This window comes from Theobroma cacao, chromosome 10 (genome assembly GCF_053813885.1).
Source record: "Theobroma cacao isolate CCN51 chromosome 10, ASM5381388v1, whole genome shotgun sequence".
Classification (NCBI taxonomy): Eukaryota; Viridiplantae; Streptophyta; class Magnoliopsida; order Malvales; family Malvaceae; genus Theobroma; species Theobroma cacao.
The window spans coordinates 28,365,686-28,382,128 of record NC_142648.1 but is presented as its reverse complement, the minus strand read 5'-3'; the positions used below and the strand labels follow the sequence as shown (position 1 = coordinate 28,382,128).

General features: G+C 37.0%; 3 protein-coding genes across 3 annotated transcripts; 1 reads left to right on the top strand and 2 right to left on the bottom strand.

The window, feature by feature from the left end:
• Positions 1–39: 39 nt before the first annotated feature.
• Positions 40–2,486, top strand: LOC18587452 (uncharacterized). The gene is made up of 4 exons (XM_007011228.3): positions 40–563; positions 645–774; positions 1,382–1,506; positions 1,877–2,486. Exons 1-4 carry the CDS (start codon positions 459–461, stop codon positions 2,327–2,329), a joined length of 813 nt encoding a protein of 270 aa, XP_007011290.3. The 5' UTR covers positions 40–458; the 3' UTR covers positions 2,330–2,486.
• A 118-nt stretch (positions 2,487–2,604) lies between these two features.
• EMB2217 (Pentatricopeptide repeat (PPR) superfamily protein) lies at positions 2,605–5,631 on the bottom strand. The gene has a single exon (XM_018129278.2). The coding sequence runs from the start codon at positions 5,282–5,284 to the stop codon at positions 2,822–2,824; it is 2,463 nt and encodes an 820-aa protein (XP_017984767.2). The 5' UTR covers positions 5,285–5,631; the 3' UTR covers positions 2,605–2,821.
• A 2,667-nt stretch (positions 5,632–8,298) lies between these two features.
• On the bottom strand, positions 8,299–12,359 carry LOC18587450 (Leucine-rich repeat protein kinase family protein). Its single transcript, XM_007011226.3, has 2 exons — positions 10,688–12,359; positions 8,299–9,969 (listed from the first exon to the last, which is right to left on the bottom strand). The coding sequence occupies exons 1-2, from the start codon at positions 12,184–12,186 to the stop codon at positions 8,520–8,522; spliced, it is 2,949 nt and encodes a 982-aa protein (XP_007011288.3). The 5' UTR covers positions 12,187–12,359; the 3' UTR covers positions 8,299–8,519.
• Between the last annotated feature and the right edge of the window lie 4,084 nt (positions 12,360–16,443).

Below are 16,443 nucleotides of genomic sequence, written 5' to 3'. Positions count from 1 at the left end.
AAACGACGTCATGTCGAGTCCACCAAAACAAAACTCAGAAAAAACCTATGAAGCAAACGACGTCGTTCCAGGAGTTCCTGTCCGGGGCCCTCGCATCTCATAGCTTGGTTGGCACGCTCTCACCGTCGTACGGGCAACATTATACATAGATTCCATGAAAAACGATGTCGTTTTACAATCTCCAATATTTCGGGAGTGGGACTGGGAATTTAGCAAAAAACAGTCTAAGATTCTGCCACGTGGCTAACAAACGAGTCTGCCCAGCGTGTAAAAGAAGACAATGGGTCAACGGAAAAGCCAGCGGAGCCATCGAAGAAGAAGAAGAAGAAGTCAAGAGAAAATTCCACCCCAAGCTTTGGATTTGACCTTAGAAGAAACGAACAAATGGAAATTCTTGTAAATGGAGACTTAAAGGGGAGAGGTTTAGGGCTCAGAGAGATCAAAGACTTGGAAGTAAAATGGATTCCAAGAAAATCCTTTCAACTTTTTTCTTCTTCTTTTTCACTCTTCTTACCCTCTCTCGTCAATCCCGTGTTCCATCTCCGGATTCTGTATCTCCGCTGGTATTTTTTTTAATTTTTCTTTTTTTTTTCTATTTTGCAAGAGCATAATGAAAATTTGGCTGCTTTTTTCCCTTTTTTAAGCCTTCTCCGTCGCCGTCTCCGTTGCCGTCGCGGTCACCGGCTCCCGGGCCAAGTGATGCGGGGTGTTGGCTTTTTTCAGAGAGTTGCCGTAACCGTAGTTTAGCGGCGTGCATTGATCCTTCGTCATCCGGTAAGTTTAGAAAATCGCCGTCGTAATTGATTAAATATGAACAAATGATTAATTCTAAGTTTGTTTTATTTTATTATTCAGGTAAAATCGTGAACGTCGTTCTTCCAACATATTACTAGTATTTGAAGCTTGAACCTTTAATTTCAATCGATTTCATCGGATTGAACTTAAAATTTCAAAAAAAAATCAAATTAATAAATTCTCGTAAATAATCAAACCGACCGATTTATATTTTAACATTGAAATAATCGAAATCAATTTATATCTGATCGGTTTAATTAAATTTATTATTGTTAATAATAATAATAATAATATTTAGATATTAAAAATTGATCGAAATAATCGAATAATTCGATTATTTTCAGTTTAATTTTCACCTCTAGTCTTGAGAAAAATGGAAAATGATAAATTTTATTTAAACTGGCCGTCAACTCTTGCCCTTGTGAGAAATAATATATGGACTGCGCTCTTGCCCTTTTGCTATGAATTGCTTACTGGGTAACTTTCCTTCTACTTGCTTGATGCTGTCATGGGGAAATTTGGAAGAATTGGCTTTCTTTATGTGAGGGAAATGCTGAAGTAATATTTCTTTGTTTTTTGCATGTAGCTTCAAAGGAATTATTACTACTTGTCAGGAATGATGGTGAGAAACCCCTAGAAGTGAAAGTCACTGTCTCACATGCTAAGCTTCTCATCAAGAACATCCCAATAGCAGCACACAAAATAAATAAGGTTTCATTTCTATGGCTTCTGTTGCTTTTCCTCGAACTCTTTTTTTGTATGACAGGGGAAAAAGAACTTCATTTTTGGTTGGAAAAGGTTTGGATGAAAGATGTTAAATTAGGAAGAAACGTGTTGAAAAATATCTGAAGTGTTCTATTTTAGAGAAAGATGGCTCAATGCTTTGAGCATATCATATATGCACTTTATCATTGAATCAAATATCCGACTCGTAACAGAAATGATTTAGAAGTGAAAGCTTCATTCAGTTGTACTGCTGCAAATATGGAACTACTCAAAAGCAAGTTCAAAACATTGGGTCATTGATTTGATTTGAACCTTTTATTTTCAATCAGTCATACTGCTGCTTTTGTTGTTGTAGGTTAATGTTTCAGCAAATCTTGGAGGAAATTCATCCATACTATTAGATGCTGGAGAGTTGAAGTGTGTAATTCGCATAAGATCACCAGCATCAAGTGGTGGCATCTTCGATTATATCCCTTTTGCCGCACACATAACCCGTATCAATGGAGCTTACTTACTGCTTCTAACAGGTCTGATCTTTGGTAGTACCTGGGCCTGCTACAAGCGGGGGAGCAGGGGACAGCAGGGCGATGGAATCCCATATCAGGAGCTTGAAATGGGGCAGCAACCTGATTCACCTTCAGCTAACAATGTGCGAACATTTGGGGGTTGGGAACAAGAATGGGATGGTGACTGGGATGAGTTAAAGTCAGACACAGCAATAGGACATCAAATGGCAAATGGATCAGGTAACATCCTTACTTCCAGGCCACCCAAAAGAGATGGTGAGACAAATACTTGGGATGATTAGGATGAGAATCAGCAACAGGGGAAAATGAAAAGTGTTGTAGAACAAAAAATTAGATATCAGTACCGCCTTTTTTCTCTCACGGGGAATGAAAAATTCAAGTGTTCCTTGTGTCTACTGTTTAAGTTAGAAGCAATGAAAACAATTTTGGTCTATAAAACTTTGTTCAACAGCAAACCAGCTCTCAATGCAAACTTGAAGATGTCTGTTGCTAACAAGTTTCTCACTCTTATCACAATTGAGGATGCAGCTTTTGATAGAAAGTTCATAAACAAGAATTTGAACTCAAACCAAAAAACCTCTTGTATTAATAAGGATATCAGGCTATGACCAAAGACTATAAACATCTTATTCCTCTTTGGACAATATGTTAAACTGAATTTATAAATTAAAAAAAAAAAGAGAAAAAGAATGAGGATGAAAATAAACCAGCACCTTACAATCAGGCTTCACACATAGGTAGCCTCTGCACTCCCAGCTAAATTTCATACATGGTTACATTGCCCTCCCTGCAATGAGAGGTTTAGGCGGGGACAATGATCTAATTTCAGGTGCAGAACTGGGAAAAAGTATATTCAGCTTGTGCATGAGGATGTCAGCTCTTGATGGAATCTCATTCAAAAGGAATTGCTGAACAATTGGCTTTTTAAACCAGTCCATCACAGAGTCCCCGGGTGCCCTTAAAACAACCTTACTTACTTCAAATGGGGATTCTACAGAGCTCAGCATCTGTGCAACCACAATCTTCAGAGTGGGTCCTGTAACCAATTTGATGCGCCTAGGGATAACTCCATAATACAACATTCGCTTCCTAAATCTGTGGAGGGTGTGCGCGACAGCTATAAGAGCAGCTCCCACTGACAAGTTTCTAACATCAAGAGACCAAGCAATATGCTGATCAAAAACTATTGCCTTTGGGAAAAGCTTATTCTCATAGGCGACTTTCCAAACACAGCGAGCTCTGTTTATCTGTCCCATGAGAACAAGGTAATTGAGGAGAACATTGACAAAGTACCTTGCAGCCCCCTCTTCCAACTCATAATCAATACCTTGAAAAAATTCTCTCACAAATGATAAGACTGGTTGTTTTCTCTGTTCGGGGCCGGTAAAGAGTCCACACATAAAAGCATGAGCCTTGTGCTTTGTAGCACCAAGGATTTCCATCAAATGTCTCTCATTGTGCTCTTCCTGGCATCGTACCAGATAGGCAAGAATTGATGTGTAAAGAACTAGATCCACCTTTGCAGCGGAGCTCACATAGGTTTCAAGGAGAGGCTTTGCTGACTCATATAAACCACTCTTCATACATGATTCAAACAACTGCCTAACTATGAAATTATTTGTTCTAATCCCTGATGAACCCATAAACCTTAACCACTTCAAGGCAAGCTCAATGGAACCATCCTTAATATAAACCATTAGAACATCACTAGCACTCACATCAACAGAAAATCCCATGGACTTCATTTCAAGTAATATTTTTGCTGCAACATCCACAAGTTTCTTATTAGCCAATAGTGTTAAAAGGGCAGTATACGTGCTCAATCCAGGCCTCAAGCCTGCATTTATCATTGAGTTATAAAGCTTCATTGCAGAATCCACCTGTCCAGAGGCTGCATGCATTTCCAAAAGACATGAGTAGGTAGATGGAGTGGGTAGAAATCCAGCTTTCTCCATGTCTTTAAAAATAGAGGTTGCTGTTTCAAGCTTTCCTGATTTTGCATGAGACTCAATGATCATGGTGTATAAGCCAAAATTTGGCCTAAAACCAGCATTCTTCATCTCATTCCAAAGCCGAAGCGAAGTATCTAGCCTCCCAGCCTTTGCATAGGACTCAATCAAAGAAACAAACATAGTAGCAGATGGCCGTAGCCCAGATCCCTGCATTTCCATGTAGATTTTCATTGATGTGTCCAGTCTCCCAGCTTTCCCCATTGAATCAACAAGTGAGGTAAAGATGCTAAAGCTTGGCTGAAACTTCCTTTCTTTCATCTCTTGGAAGAGCTTAAAAGCTGCATCAAGACGTCCTGATTTTGCTAAGCTAGGTATTATCAACTCATAGGTTGATCCATCCAACAAACATCCTGCCACTTGCATGCTCTCATATATCTCAAATGCCTTATAAGGCAAACTTTTATTCAAGAATAAGATCATAAGAGCATTGTAAGTTTGTGTATCAATTTTACAACCATACTCCTGAGCCTTCTTGAAACAACAAAATGACACCTCCAATTTCTCAGCTTTAGCTAAATACTGAATCACCCTATTATATGCAGTAAACAAGGAAACACCATTATCACTAGACTCTTGAACCATCTCCTCAAACAGTGACTGAATCGCATCAAAATCTCTACTTTGATTTAACCCATCAAACAATATGTCATAGCACTCATCACTCGGAACATACCAAGATTGTCTCTTAGCCCATCTAAACAAACTCAATGATGCATCACTATCTTTAACAACCTTCATGGCTTGAGTTACATGAATCATTTTAGGCATAAACTGTAGTTTATCCAATTGGCTCTCTAATTCTGGTCCCCATTTCCACCTCTTAACAACCTCAACAATCTTAGCAACTGCTGAGGCATTCATAATTGGCTTCTTTAACCCACCCACCATGACATGATCATCAAGCCCCGGCTCAACAGACCGAATACCTTTACCGGAGTATATAACAGTCCCCGATTCATCTAAGTACTCTATATCCTCGGTCCACTCACGAGAACAGTAACTTCTAACAAAAGTAGGGTTTGTAACAAATTTGGGGGTTTTCAATAAAGGAACAAAGGGGGAAATTTGATCGATACCCATTGACGAGCTGAAAAAACTGAAGGTAATGGAACACTTATCGATTCCATTTTTGCTAGAATTAACTTTTCTTGAAGAGCTAGGGTTTAGTGTCAGAGTGATGTAGAGATTTCTAGGGCAAAATCTACGACTTAAACGATGAAGCATTGAAATTATCAGGTGGAAAATATTGGGGTTTAGTTGATGTAGAAATTGCTTACCAGATAGTCTTCAAGTGTTCTGCTTTGTTAATCTCCTCAAGGCCTCTAAACCCTTAAACCCTACAGTTCTTACTGAGTTAGCAATGGAGGAACTTTTTTTTTTTTTTTTGAGCCCTCTGGGGTTCTGACGTGGCAATTCTAATTTCCTATTGACAAGGCTGGGAAAGAAGGAACAGTTTGTAATGGGCATCCGGCCCACAGCAGGAGCTTGTAATGGGGCAAGCCTGACTCAGCTTAGGCTAATCAAACAATCCTGAAACACTGGAACCAGCTGAAAAGTTGAGAAGAGATTGGCTGACTGGAATGAGATCAGGCCCATATGGGAAAAGCCACCACATGAAACGCCAAACTGGGGGGAAAATGGGTCACCTAATGGGTTTGCTTCTAGTTTATAGGTCTACCATGAGTGATGGATGAGAAAATGATTGGGATGATTAAAGAAAAGACTGAGAACTTGTTATATTTAGCAATAAATGGAGACGTCTTTGTTATATCTATACGTCAAGATAAAGTGTAAGGATAATGGACTTATCACGAAAATGATAACCATGAGAAGGACAACACCTACTTTGATATTTTAAGAATTAGATATAAGAAAGTGAGTATTCCTTGTGTCACACTTGTGTGTTTATTTCAGCAGGCTTTGAAGTGGACTAATGAAAACAACTTTGGTCTTTTAAATCAAAGTCTGATGCTTTTTTAAAAAAGAAGTTATTCAGTTGCTATTCAATCTTTTCCTTTGATGTATACTTTGATTAACTCTTCAAAGAAGCTGTGATATGACTTTTTTTCTTTTTTTTTTTCATTTTACTGCCTTGAATTTGATTCTAGAAAAAGTGGAAAAAGCCAAGATTTGTGGAACAAAACAATAGTCTTTTGTCCCACAATGATTATTGTCCAAGCAGATTGTTTTAACTGAACAACAAACCAGCTCCCCACAGTGATATATGCTGTTTGCTGATAACAAGATTTTAACTTTCTTGATCACATCTGAGGATGCAGCTTTTGACAGAAAGAGAACAAGATTTCAAACCAAAATTTTACCCCCCACCCTTGGTTTATGAGAATGTTGATCTTTGCTGAATCATTGAACTTGCTTTAGGCCTTTGGGCCAACTCTGCTCAAGCTCCAATATTTTCTCCTGGAAAGTAGAAAATAAAAATGCCAAGCTTGCTCAATTGCTGATATTAATAATCTGCATGACTGCATCGAGTGGGTATCTGTTGGGAGGGGTGCATTGGCCTCTCCAGGCACCAACCCAACATCATAGACTCCAAAACCATCCCCACTGCTCTATGTTCTTGGCAAAAAAGTTGAGAAGTAGTTTTCATTTTAGCCACTCAATAAAAAGCAAGGATTTTCCATATCCTAATGAGCAAACACTTTATCCTCAACTTACAACTGTTTGCCTCAGTGATAGCCCTATCCCTAAGCAGCAAAAGTTGGCAAGCAAGTTTTGGGAGAACAAAAAGAAGGAAAAAGAAGAAGTTCATTTCACTTTCAAAACAAAAAGCTACAGGACCTAGCCTAAGGGCTTAATTTGATTTTCAAATCTGATGCCTGAGACAGCAGCATTGTGCCTATGTGTTTAATCATGTAGCTATTCTAAAACTCCATGTTGCCCCACTACAAGTTGATCAAATCAATGATAAGCTGGTGGGATGATATATGGAGATTAAATATATATAAAAACATTAGCAACAAATACTATGCTTAAGCACTTTAAAGTACTACCCCAAAAAATAAAGAATAAAAGTAGGTACTTTCTTTCTGTCATTTCCAGGGATGAAGAGGATTTGGATATTCCATTTTTACAGAAAAAATTGAGATTTATGTTAAGATAAGAGCACCCATGTGGCTTAGTTGATTATGACAATTCCAATCAATTTGGCTATCTTGGGCCCAACAACCATTTTATTTTCATAACTTTTGGCTGACTGCCCTAGGTACACAACTCATTGCTTTGTATGCACATGGTTATGGGTATTTATATTCTTTGACTCCCCACCTCCAACTCCAAGAAGAAGGCGGTTTTTTTTTTTCTTCCACAAGGTGAAATGTTCTTTTTTACAGAACAAGAAACTGTGGGTAAACTACAAAAATGCTTTAACATGTCCCTCTGTCAACCCTCCACTTTCCAACTACACGAATCTTGTGAAACATAATAAGTTAAAGGGTAGCATCACATTCATTAAAGATCCTCTCATGGCAATGAACAGTGGGAAAGAGAAGAGCAATCCATGTGACAGGATGGAAATAAAGAGAGCTAACAAAGACTAAACAAAAAAGAAGAGTGGGTTTTTGAACCTATATTTACACATGGTTGGCAAAACATGAAAGGAGAACTTCTATTCCGACAGGAATCATAATATGATATTCTATTTCCACACCTTCAACATCGTTATCTTAAAGGCACTACTAACTCTTTTCCTTCTTTAATCCTACTTTTTCAACTTTTGCATTATTCTATTCAGCACTAACGATAAAATTGCCTCAGAGTGGGTGCTGAGAATCTCTGGCAGTCTTCAGACTCTTTAAGTCACTTTTGACTTGTAACATATGTGTTTTCCATGTCTTCACCATTTGCTATCATTGAAAACACATGACTTTGGTATGTGGAACTAGCATTTTTTATGAAGCCATGAAAATTCAGATTTGCCCTAGACTACAATATCAAAACCACTACCAGGCTATTCTGGGAATTATAGAAGATCATCGTTTTAAAGACCAATTATATCAAAACAATTAGCCATGGACAAGTAAACCTCCAAAAGATGTAAAGAATGCCTTCTGTTGTGCAATGGAACAGAGCTCAGTTCCCAGCTCAATTTGGTTACTGGCTATCATATAGAACCTAATGATGCTATCAGTTCATCATATGAAACAATGCCAAGGGAACAAAAATTGCAAAAGACTGCAGATTAGTAACTTGGTAACAATATCCAAAGGGGTCCCAAAATGGAACCCGGTGAAAAAGAATCCGGCAACCTAACTATAACATAGAGAAGAAATCACAAAGGTGAACTGGAAAATCAAAAAGTGAAGAAACAATACAACAAAAGGGAAAAAAACGATTCCAACAAACAAATATTTCTTCTCTTTGATCGAATGAACAAACCGGATTCTTCTTCGCCGGATAACCCCTTATAAATCTTTCAATTCCTTAAAGTATTAGTTAAAACTCATCCCATATCCTCTTGGCCTTCTGAGGGGCATCTGATCAATTCCAATATATTAACTACCTCTCCCATATCTGGCCGATTTGATGGTACTTGTGACGTGCAGATCAAGCCTAGTTTCATCACTGGAATTGCCTCCTCGGCTGGGAATTTTCCTTGCAGCCTTCCATCAACACATTCGTCCACCCTGCCTTCTTCCAGTGCTCCTCGGACCATGTCACAAAGCACCACCACATCATCTTCCATGTACTCAACAGGCCTCTTCCCAGTAACCACTTCCAAAATCAAAATGCCAAATCCATACACATCACATTTCTCAGTAATTTTCACTGTTCGGCAGGCAAACTCAGGTGCCATGTAGCCGAGTGCACTCTGAATCTTGCTGCTTAAAACATAGCGGTCTAGCATAGGCAACAACCTTGCTAGGCCAAAATCTCCCACTTTAGGTTCACCTGAGCCATCAATAAGGACATTGCTTGACTTTATATTGTAATGAATAATGTTTGATTGGTGCAAGTGAGCCAAACTTTTCGCTGTCCCTAGAATGATACTGAACCTGTCATTCCACGAAAGATAATTTCCACCTGATCCTTCATGGAGATGTTTGTACAAACTTCCACCAGACACAAATTCATAAATGAGAAGCTGCAGCGAGGGAGTCCAGTAATAGCCTTCAAGAGCCACAAGATTAGGGTGCCTTATTTTCCCTAGTTTTTTAACTTCCCTTTCAAATTCTTCTTGTGACTTGACAAGACTTGAGACAGTGAGCTTCTTGATTGCCACCGAGCGCCCATCTCGCAAAACTGTTCGATACACTGCTCCAAACCCACCACGCCCAAGCTCACAATCCTTGTTAAGCAGAGCATGTGCTCCTGTACTAAAGTCAGGCTCACCAGAAAACATGACAAGTTTGCCAGAATTGGCATCTGTAGTCGGGGAACGGCTAAAGTCGTCCCCAGCATATAAAGTGAGGGCTGCAGCAGACCGGGATGTTGATGACCTGACACGTAGATTAAGGACAGTGATGGCAATGACTCCAACAACAATGACCGCAGCTGCACCAATAGCAATCAGGGCAGAGATACTGAGAATTATCCTTTTGTGACCAACATTTGGAGGTAAATCACCAGAAATGGAGTCAGAAGAGGAGTTAGGATTTAGGACAATGGGTTTAGGGAGAACAGCAGGGCAAGATTTGTTAACCGCAGATCCACAAAGTGAGGGATTGCCAGAGACAGCTGTGGGTGATATGGTGTTAAAAAATCCACCAGCAGGCAGTTCTCCTTGTAAATTGTTGTGAGAAATGTTGAAGGACAAGAGGTTGGGAAGATTGGCCAATTGCTTGGGTAAGGTTCCTACAAGGCCGTTGACAGACAAATCCACATTTTGTAGGTTGCTCAGTTTTCCAATTGCTGCAGGTATCGTGCCACTCAGGTTGTTTTGAGATATGATCCTACACAATTCAACAACAAAAGAAAATGGAAAAGAAAGTTAGAATGATGTACCACCTCCTTTCAGCAATATTGAATCTGATGTAAAATTGACAGCTGAATACTAAAGCATTCAACGACAACAAATTTGGACATTCTCCTGTTTCTAGATTTAGAGGTAAATATGTTTCTGAAGCCCTGATGTCAACAAATTCAAACTTAATTAGTTCTTAAGTAGCATATAACTCTACAATCACATATATGAACAGTCCAAAAGGAAAGAAGACCCAACAGACACGTGCAGCAACCAAATTTTCCACACAGATGTGCGATCGAAAGAATGTATGACACATCAACGTATCATTGCAGGAAAAGCTTTCCACATGTTTTTTATATCAAACACCAATAAAATACCAGTGCAACAGAAAACCAGACCACAAAAATGGAGATTTCAAATTTAAATTAATTATGTCGAAGAAACATAATCCAGAACTCATAAAACCTTTGAGCAAATAGATCAAAGCTTACCCACCAAAACTCATCTTCGCTTTGAAGGTAACTCTATGACTATAAATTAAGTTATCAAAATATCAAGGAACTAATTGAGTATAATAACACACTCTGAGCATTAAAAAAACTACAAATTGACCTAACTACATGTAGATCAATGCAGACAGCCTACCTAAAATTGAAAGAGAAGTTAAAAAGCACAAATCATATTAAAGACAAGGAGAAACTTACAAAGACATTAGCAAAGTACAATTCTCGATTGACATAGGAATTTTCCCTTCTAGAAAATTCTCATTGAGCCTCAGATCCTTCAAGGAGTAAGCTCCTCCAATTTCCATAGGAATGCTTCCATTAAGCTGATTTTGACTCAAATCAAGAACAGCCAACGCCTTCAACTCTCCAACAGTTCCTGGAATACGCCCAATGATGGAGTTCCTTGACAGATTCAAGAGCTGCAAGCCGCTTAAAGCCCCAACATCAGATGTTATTTCCCCAGAAAACGAATTGTGAGATAAATCCAAGACTTGAATCTTTTGAAGGGAGGTTCCTGGTGAAGTTGAAATGGGATTATCCACATTTGCACCAAGCTTTTTCTCCGAAAGTGAAACTTGATTCAAACCTGATTTGAAAATCCACGCAGGAAGGTCACCAGTCATCAAATTTTGGCTAAAATCCAATGCCAAAAGATTCACATTGTTTCCCATAGATGCAGGCAAGCTTCCACTTAAACCGTTAGCAGAGAAATTTAACACCTTCAAAAACTTAAGATTTCCTATAGAATTAGGAACCTGACCAGAAAACTTATTCATAGAGAAATCCAAAGTCTCAAGACTTTTCATTTCTCCTATCCATTCAGGAACCTCACCAACAAACGAATTCATACTCAAATTCAAATAACTACACAAGCTAAGCTTCCGCATTGTCTGTGGAACTGACCCAGAAAGCAAATTCATGCTAAGATCAATCGATCTCAACAACAAACAACTTCCAACCCCATCAGGAACCTGCCCAGAGAACCTATTCTTACCCAAATTAATGGATCTCAAATTATTCAAAGCCTCAATCCCTTTTGGAATCTCTCCTTCTAACAAGTTTTCAGACAAATCCAATGACCTTAAACCACTCAAAGCCCAAATCCCACCAGGCAATGACCCTGAAAACTGATTCCTGGACAAGTTAATAGCAGCGAGAGTAGCACAAGAGCCTAAACTCCCAGGAATCTTACCCGAAAACCGGTTGTTAGCTAAAGAAATGGACCTCACAGACCCACATTGTTTAAAAAAATCATCAGGAATAGAACCTGAAAGAGAATTCTCACTCAAGTCAATGATTCTGAGACTTTCAAGCTTTGCCAAGTTGGGGCTTATACTTCCAGTGAGATTGTTCTTTGCTAAAGAAAGTTTCCTTAAGAACTCCAACTGCAAAAGGCCACGGCCGATCCGACCCGAAAGAGAGAACCCGTCAAGGTTGAGCTCAGTAACCCGGTTCAACCTTGGGTTACATTTGACACCAAACCAGTTACAAGGAGTGTCATCATCTTCATTCCAAGATGAAAGCTTTTGGTTTGGATCTAGAATGTCTGCTTTGAAGACTATTAGCCCCAAAACGTCATCGTTCAAAGATGGGCTCAAAGATCTCACTGGAAAAGAAGCAGCAACCAAAAGAACCAGCCAAAATAGAAGTAAAGTTAAAAGACTTTTCACCTTCATCTTCTTCTTCCTATTCAGCATTTCAAAAACTCCATTTTCATTTAGCTTCACAGAACAAAAGGTTGACAGTTGCAAAGAAAGAAAGTTGGAGAAGCCAAAAATGTGGCTTAAAACAAGGAGATTCTTTTGGCAAAGTAAAGCAGTAGGGAAAAAAAAGGAACCCAGAAGAGAAATATGGGAGGGGAACAAGAAACACTCTTCAAAAAGCTAAGATTTTTGAGGTTTAAGAACAAGAGAGAATGGAGTTTTTTGAAAACTAAATCTGAGAACTATTAACTGAAAGGTAGAGGGAAAAATGTTTGGTTTCTTTCAAGTTTCAAACATTTCAAGGAAAACCCATTACTGAGAGCTCCACCGGTGGTGCAGTTCCGGTTAGAGTCTCCGGAAAAACGGAAGAGTCGTGGAGAGAGAGGAGAGAGTAAGAGTAAGAAAGGCTTTGGCTTTGTTCTGTTTTTTGGTAAGAGAGAGAGAGAGAGAGAGAGAGAGGAAGAGAAGTGAGGAACAGAAGAAGAATGGCTTTGTTCGTAATTAATAAAAAGAAATTTATTTATTTATTTTTTAGTTTTTTTAATTAAATAACGGGAAAGAGAGGGTAGTGGGCCCCTGTAGTGGGTGGGGGCAATTTAATGAAAGGAAGATGAGGCAACGTGGAGAAATCTAACAGGTGGATGAAAATCCTACGTGGCAGACACGTAGTCATTGTCAGTGATGCTTTTGAGGTGGTACATGGCATGGGTGGGGAAGCTTGGTCTTGTAACGAGGAAAAGTAGTACAGCAATCGACCCTATATTTCGTGGGGAATTACGGATACGCCATTTGTAACGGACCAAACCAAACCAAACCAAAATCTGAAGGTTGCCCTAAACCGGTAGTTGTAGGAATTTTTAGAGGGAAAGGACCGATCATATGTTTTGTTTTTCCGGTATTTAACTGCCAACATCAATGTGTGTTTCTTCCCAATCAAGTAATGCTAGATCAATTTATTATTTGGAAAATTTTCCGATACTTGATTGGGGTCGTTTTAAACTTCATCGACGAGATTAGAGAGTTGTCACATATTTTATTAGATGATATTTTAAAAAAAAGTTAATATTTTAATTTCATTTATAAAACTCTATCGATGATATATAAAATAATGGTCAAGAAATTTTATGTCTCTTAAATTGTAAAAATAAGGAAAATGTTAGAATGCTAAATAAATCTCATAATTATTTCAAAAAAAATTTAAAAAATTTTTATCTTTTTATTATATCTAAAAACAAATTTATATTTTATGACTTTTATTCTTCTATTATGCTTGAGAAGTCATTACCTTGACATTAAAAAAGAGTTCGACCCAATGCTTTGTATTACAAAACAATGTCACACAACACATGTGACCTTCACAATCATAAGTAAGCTCATGATCGACTCACATTTTTCGCAATTATAAAAGATGGTACGGTTTTTTTAATATGACAAAATTGATTAATTGAAATGATCATACTTAAAAGATAAAACACCTCATTTAACTAATTTTGTTATGTAAAAAAAATTCACATCAATATCCATGTGTACAGAAAATGCCAGTTGGTCAAGAACCAAACAACCGTTAAAGTCATGTAACAAACATATCATTATTTCGTCAATACCATAAGTTATCTAGCTACAAATAATAAGATAGGGATATTTAAATAAATAAGAAAAGATCAAGAGCTTATATAGTATTGCAATATAAATAAAATTAATGGCAAACAAATGGAGCTATTTAACCTCATGTAGTCTCAACTACCTAAATAAAACTCAAAAAACATGAAGGCATATTGGGCTACTAAATTAGCCTTTTCTATTTGAATCCATCCCATTCTACACTATAACAAGACAAAAAAAAAGAGAAATCCATTATTAAAGGTCCCCCCACATGCATTAAGTATTCATCATTACAAAAAAACTGAAATCAGGTATTACCATGTTAAATGTGAAAAATTCAATTGAAAAGTTTGGGACAATGATTAAACTTTATTCATGATTTCCCACCATGCTCTCCTTATCATTAAAATTAATTGCACCCAATTAAATCAAAACATTTTGCATCTTATACATGAAAAAGGTGATGCCATATAGTTATTATTAATTAGTATCAAGCAAACATTATGATTTATGTCTACTAGTTAGATTAATAAACTTTGGATTTCCCTAACGACTATCTCAAACACTCTTTAATGCAGTAGTTGACAAATAATATGATGATTTATGATTCATTGAAATAAGATGTAACTTTAGTACTCTTTAACTATATAAGATTATATAATAAGAGACCGTCATCTCTCGTCTTATAAATCATACAAAAAATCGAAATCGAGACTTAAATAAAATGATCCTTTACAACTAGTATGACCATTATGATTATTACATCCTTTTCCAATTCAAGTTTTTTGAAAAAAAATTTTGATGATTAAAAGTTGGCCGCTGTCCTCTAAATGGGACCAGAAAAAGGGGTAGTGATGGCAGTAGAGGTGAATTGAAGGAAAGGAAAGGGCAGCATGGGATAATGGGGAAACAAAAAATGTAAGGATGCTGGAAAAAGGAGGAATGAGAAAGCAAAAGGCAATAAAAGCAGACAGGTGGCTTGGTGGGTAGTGCAATAAAGGGGAAGGTGTTGTGAGCAGCTGCTGCTGGGGGGTTACAGACTGCAGCAGCAGCAGGAGGAGGGGCTGTTTGGAGAGGGACTCAACTTTTGCTTTTAAGCTTTTCTTAAGTTCCATTCAACAAAAAACAGAGAAAAACAACAAAATAAATAAAGGGTCCTCTCCTCTTCTCCTGCCCCCATCCTTCCTCCTCGGTTCCTCAATTCCATAATCATAACTGTTCTGCTTTGGCTTTGCTTTAAATGCACCTTCACATGCCCTATCTAGGCTCACTTTTTAACCTTGATTGAGGAAACTTCTCTTCTGTTTTTGTGTGGGTAAATTCATTGTCACCCCCCATTTGTCAAAAGAGAATTCTTTTTTTTATCAAAATACGAACCCTAATGATTTCATATGGTGGATGGAGAATTCACTGTTTTTTTTTTTTTTTTTTACTTTGATTTAGTTAAGTGTGGGAGTTGGGTTGGTAACATTGATTTATGTGTTTCTTTTTAAGACAAATGGATGATCAATTATTTTTGTTATATATGAATTTTAAGTATAATTTGAATAAATGATCAATGAATATAATTAGAGATCATCGATGAACATTTTTAGTAACTACAAAGGAAAAGTAAAAAAAATATTTTTAATATTTAAATATGAAACTTATGTTCACATATTGTGTTAAAGATATTGAATATGACATGATAATTTCGTGTCTTAAATAGGCTAAATCTGATTAACTCTCATATAACATGTTTAACATGTTTCGTTAATCGTGTTATCTTGTCAATTAGTATAATATGATCTATTTAACTTTGTTTATGAAGTCCATTTAAACAAGTTAATTGTATTTTAAAAATGAGTTTATAGCGTCATAATCGTGTCGTATAAAATTTAATTCGACTTATTTAATAAATGTGTTAATTATATCATATATGTGTAATAAAAGTATCTATATATCGTGTCATATTTATATTTACTTGTATAATTTTTCATTCTCAACTTAAATGTCATGGGTTGAAACTTAAACTCCAACCTTGTGTAACCTTAAACTTTAAAAATAAAGTTTAACTAAGCCTATAAAATCACGAGCTTATGTTCTCAACCCAAAAGATATATATAATAGGTGGTGAAAAGACTCATGTTTATATACCCAAGACTTACCCTATCTCTTATTGATATGAGATCTGTGACATACTACCTTACCCAATTGTACAATGCTTCAATTGCACTGGTTGAAAACAAAATTTAAATAAGTTTATAAATCACGAGTCCATATTCTCAACCAAAAAGATATGCTTGCCTCTCGATACACTGGCTTTTTATTTGTAAAGGAAAAGAACTCTTACACTAATTGAGTCTATCTTATCTTTGTGTTTCTTATGGGGACTTATATCGGTGAAGATCTGGGTCTATTCTAATACCACTTATCATGAGTTAGAGTTTAAGTAAATTTATAAATTATGAGCTCACATTTTTAACTCAAAAATATATACTTAATAAGTGATGAAAAACACATATTTATATATCCAAAACATATCACATTTTTTATTAATGTGAGATTTATGACATTAAACACACGCTATTATAATCCGAAAACACGAATTACCAATCTAACTTGATCATACATAGATTAGAGAGAAAGCTTGGAGCGAGGGCCAAGATG

Coding starts and splice junctions, on each gene's coding strand:
- LOC18587452 (XM_007011228.3), top strand. CDS start 459: ATGGATTCCAAGAAAATCCTTTCAACTTTTTTCTTCTTCTTTTTCACT. Junction 564..644: donor CGGATTCTGTATCTCCGCTG/GTATTTTTTTTA, acceptor CCCTTTTTTAAG/CCTTCTCCGTCGCCGTCTCC. Junction 775..1,381: donor CATTGATCCTTCGTCATCCG/GTAAGTTTAGAA, acceptor TTTTGCATGTAG/CTTCAAAGGAATTATTACTA.
- EMB2217 (XM_018129278.2), bottom strand. CDS start 5,284: ATGCTTCATCGTTTAAGTCGTAGATTTTGCCCTAGAAATCTCTACATC.
- LOC18587450 (XM_007011226.3), bottom strand. CDS start 12,186: ATGCTGAATAGGAAGAAGAAGATGAAGGTGAAAAGTCTTTTAACTTTA. Junction 9,970..10,687: donor TGTACTTTGCTAATGTCTTT/GTAAGTTTCTCC, acceptor TGAATTGTGTAG/GATCATATCTCAAAACAACC.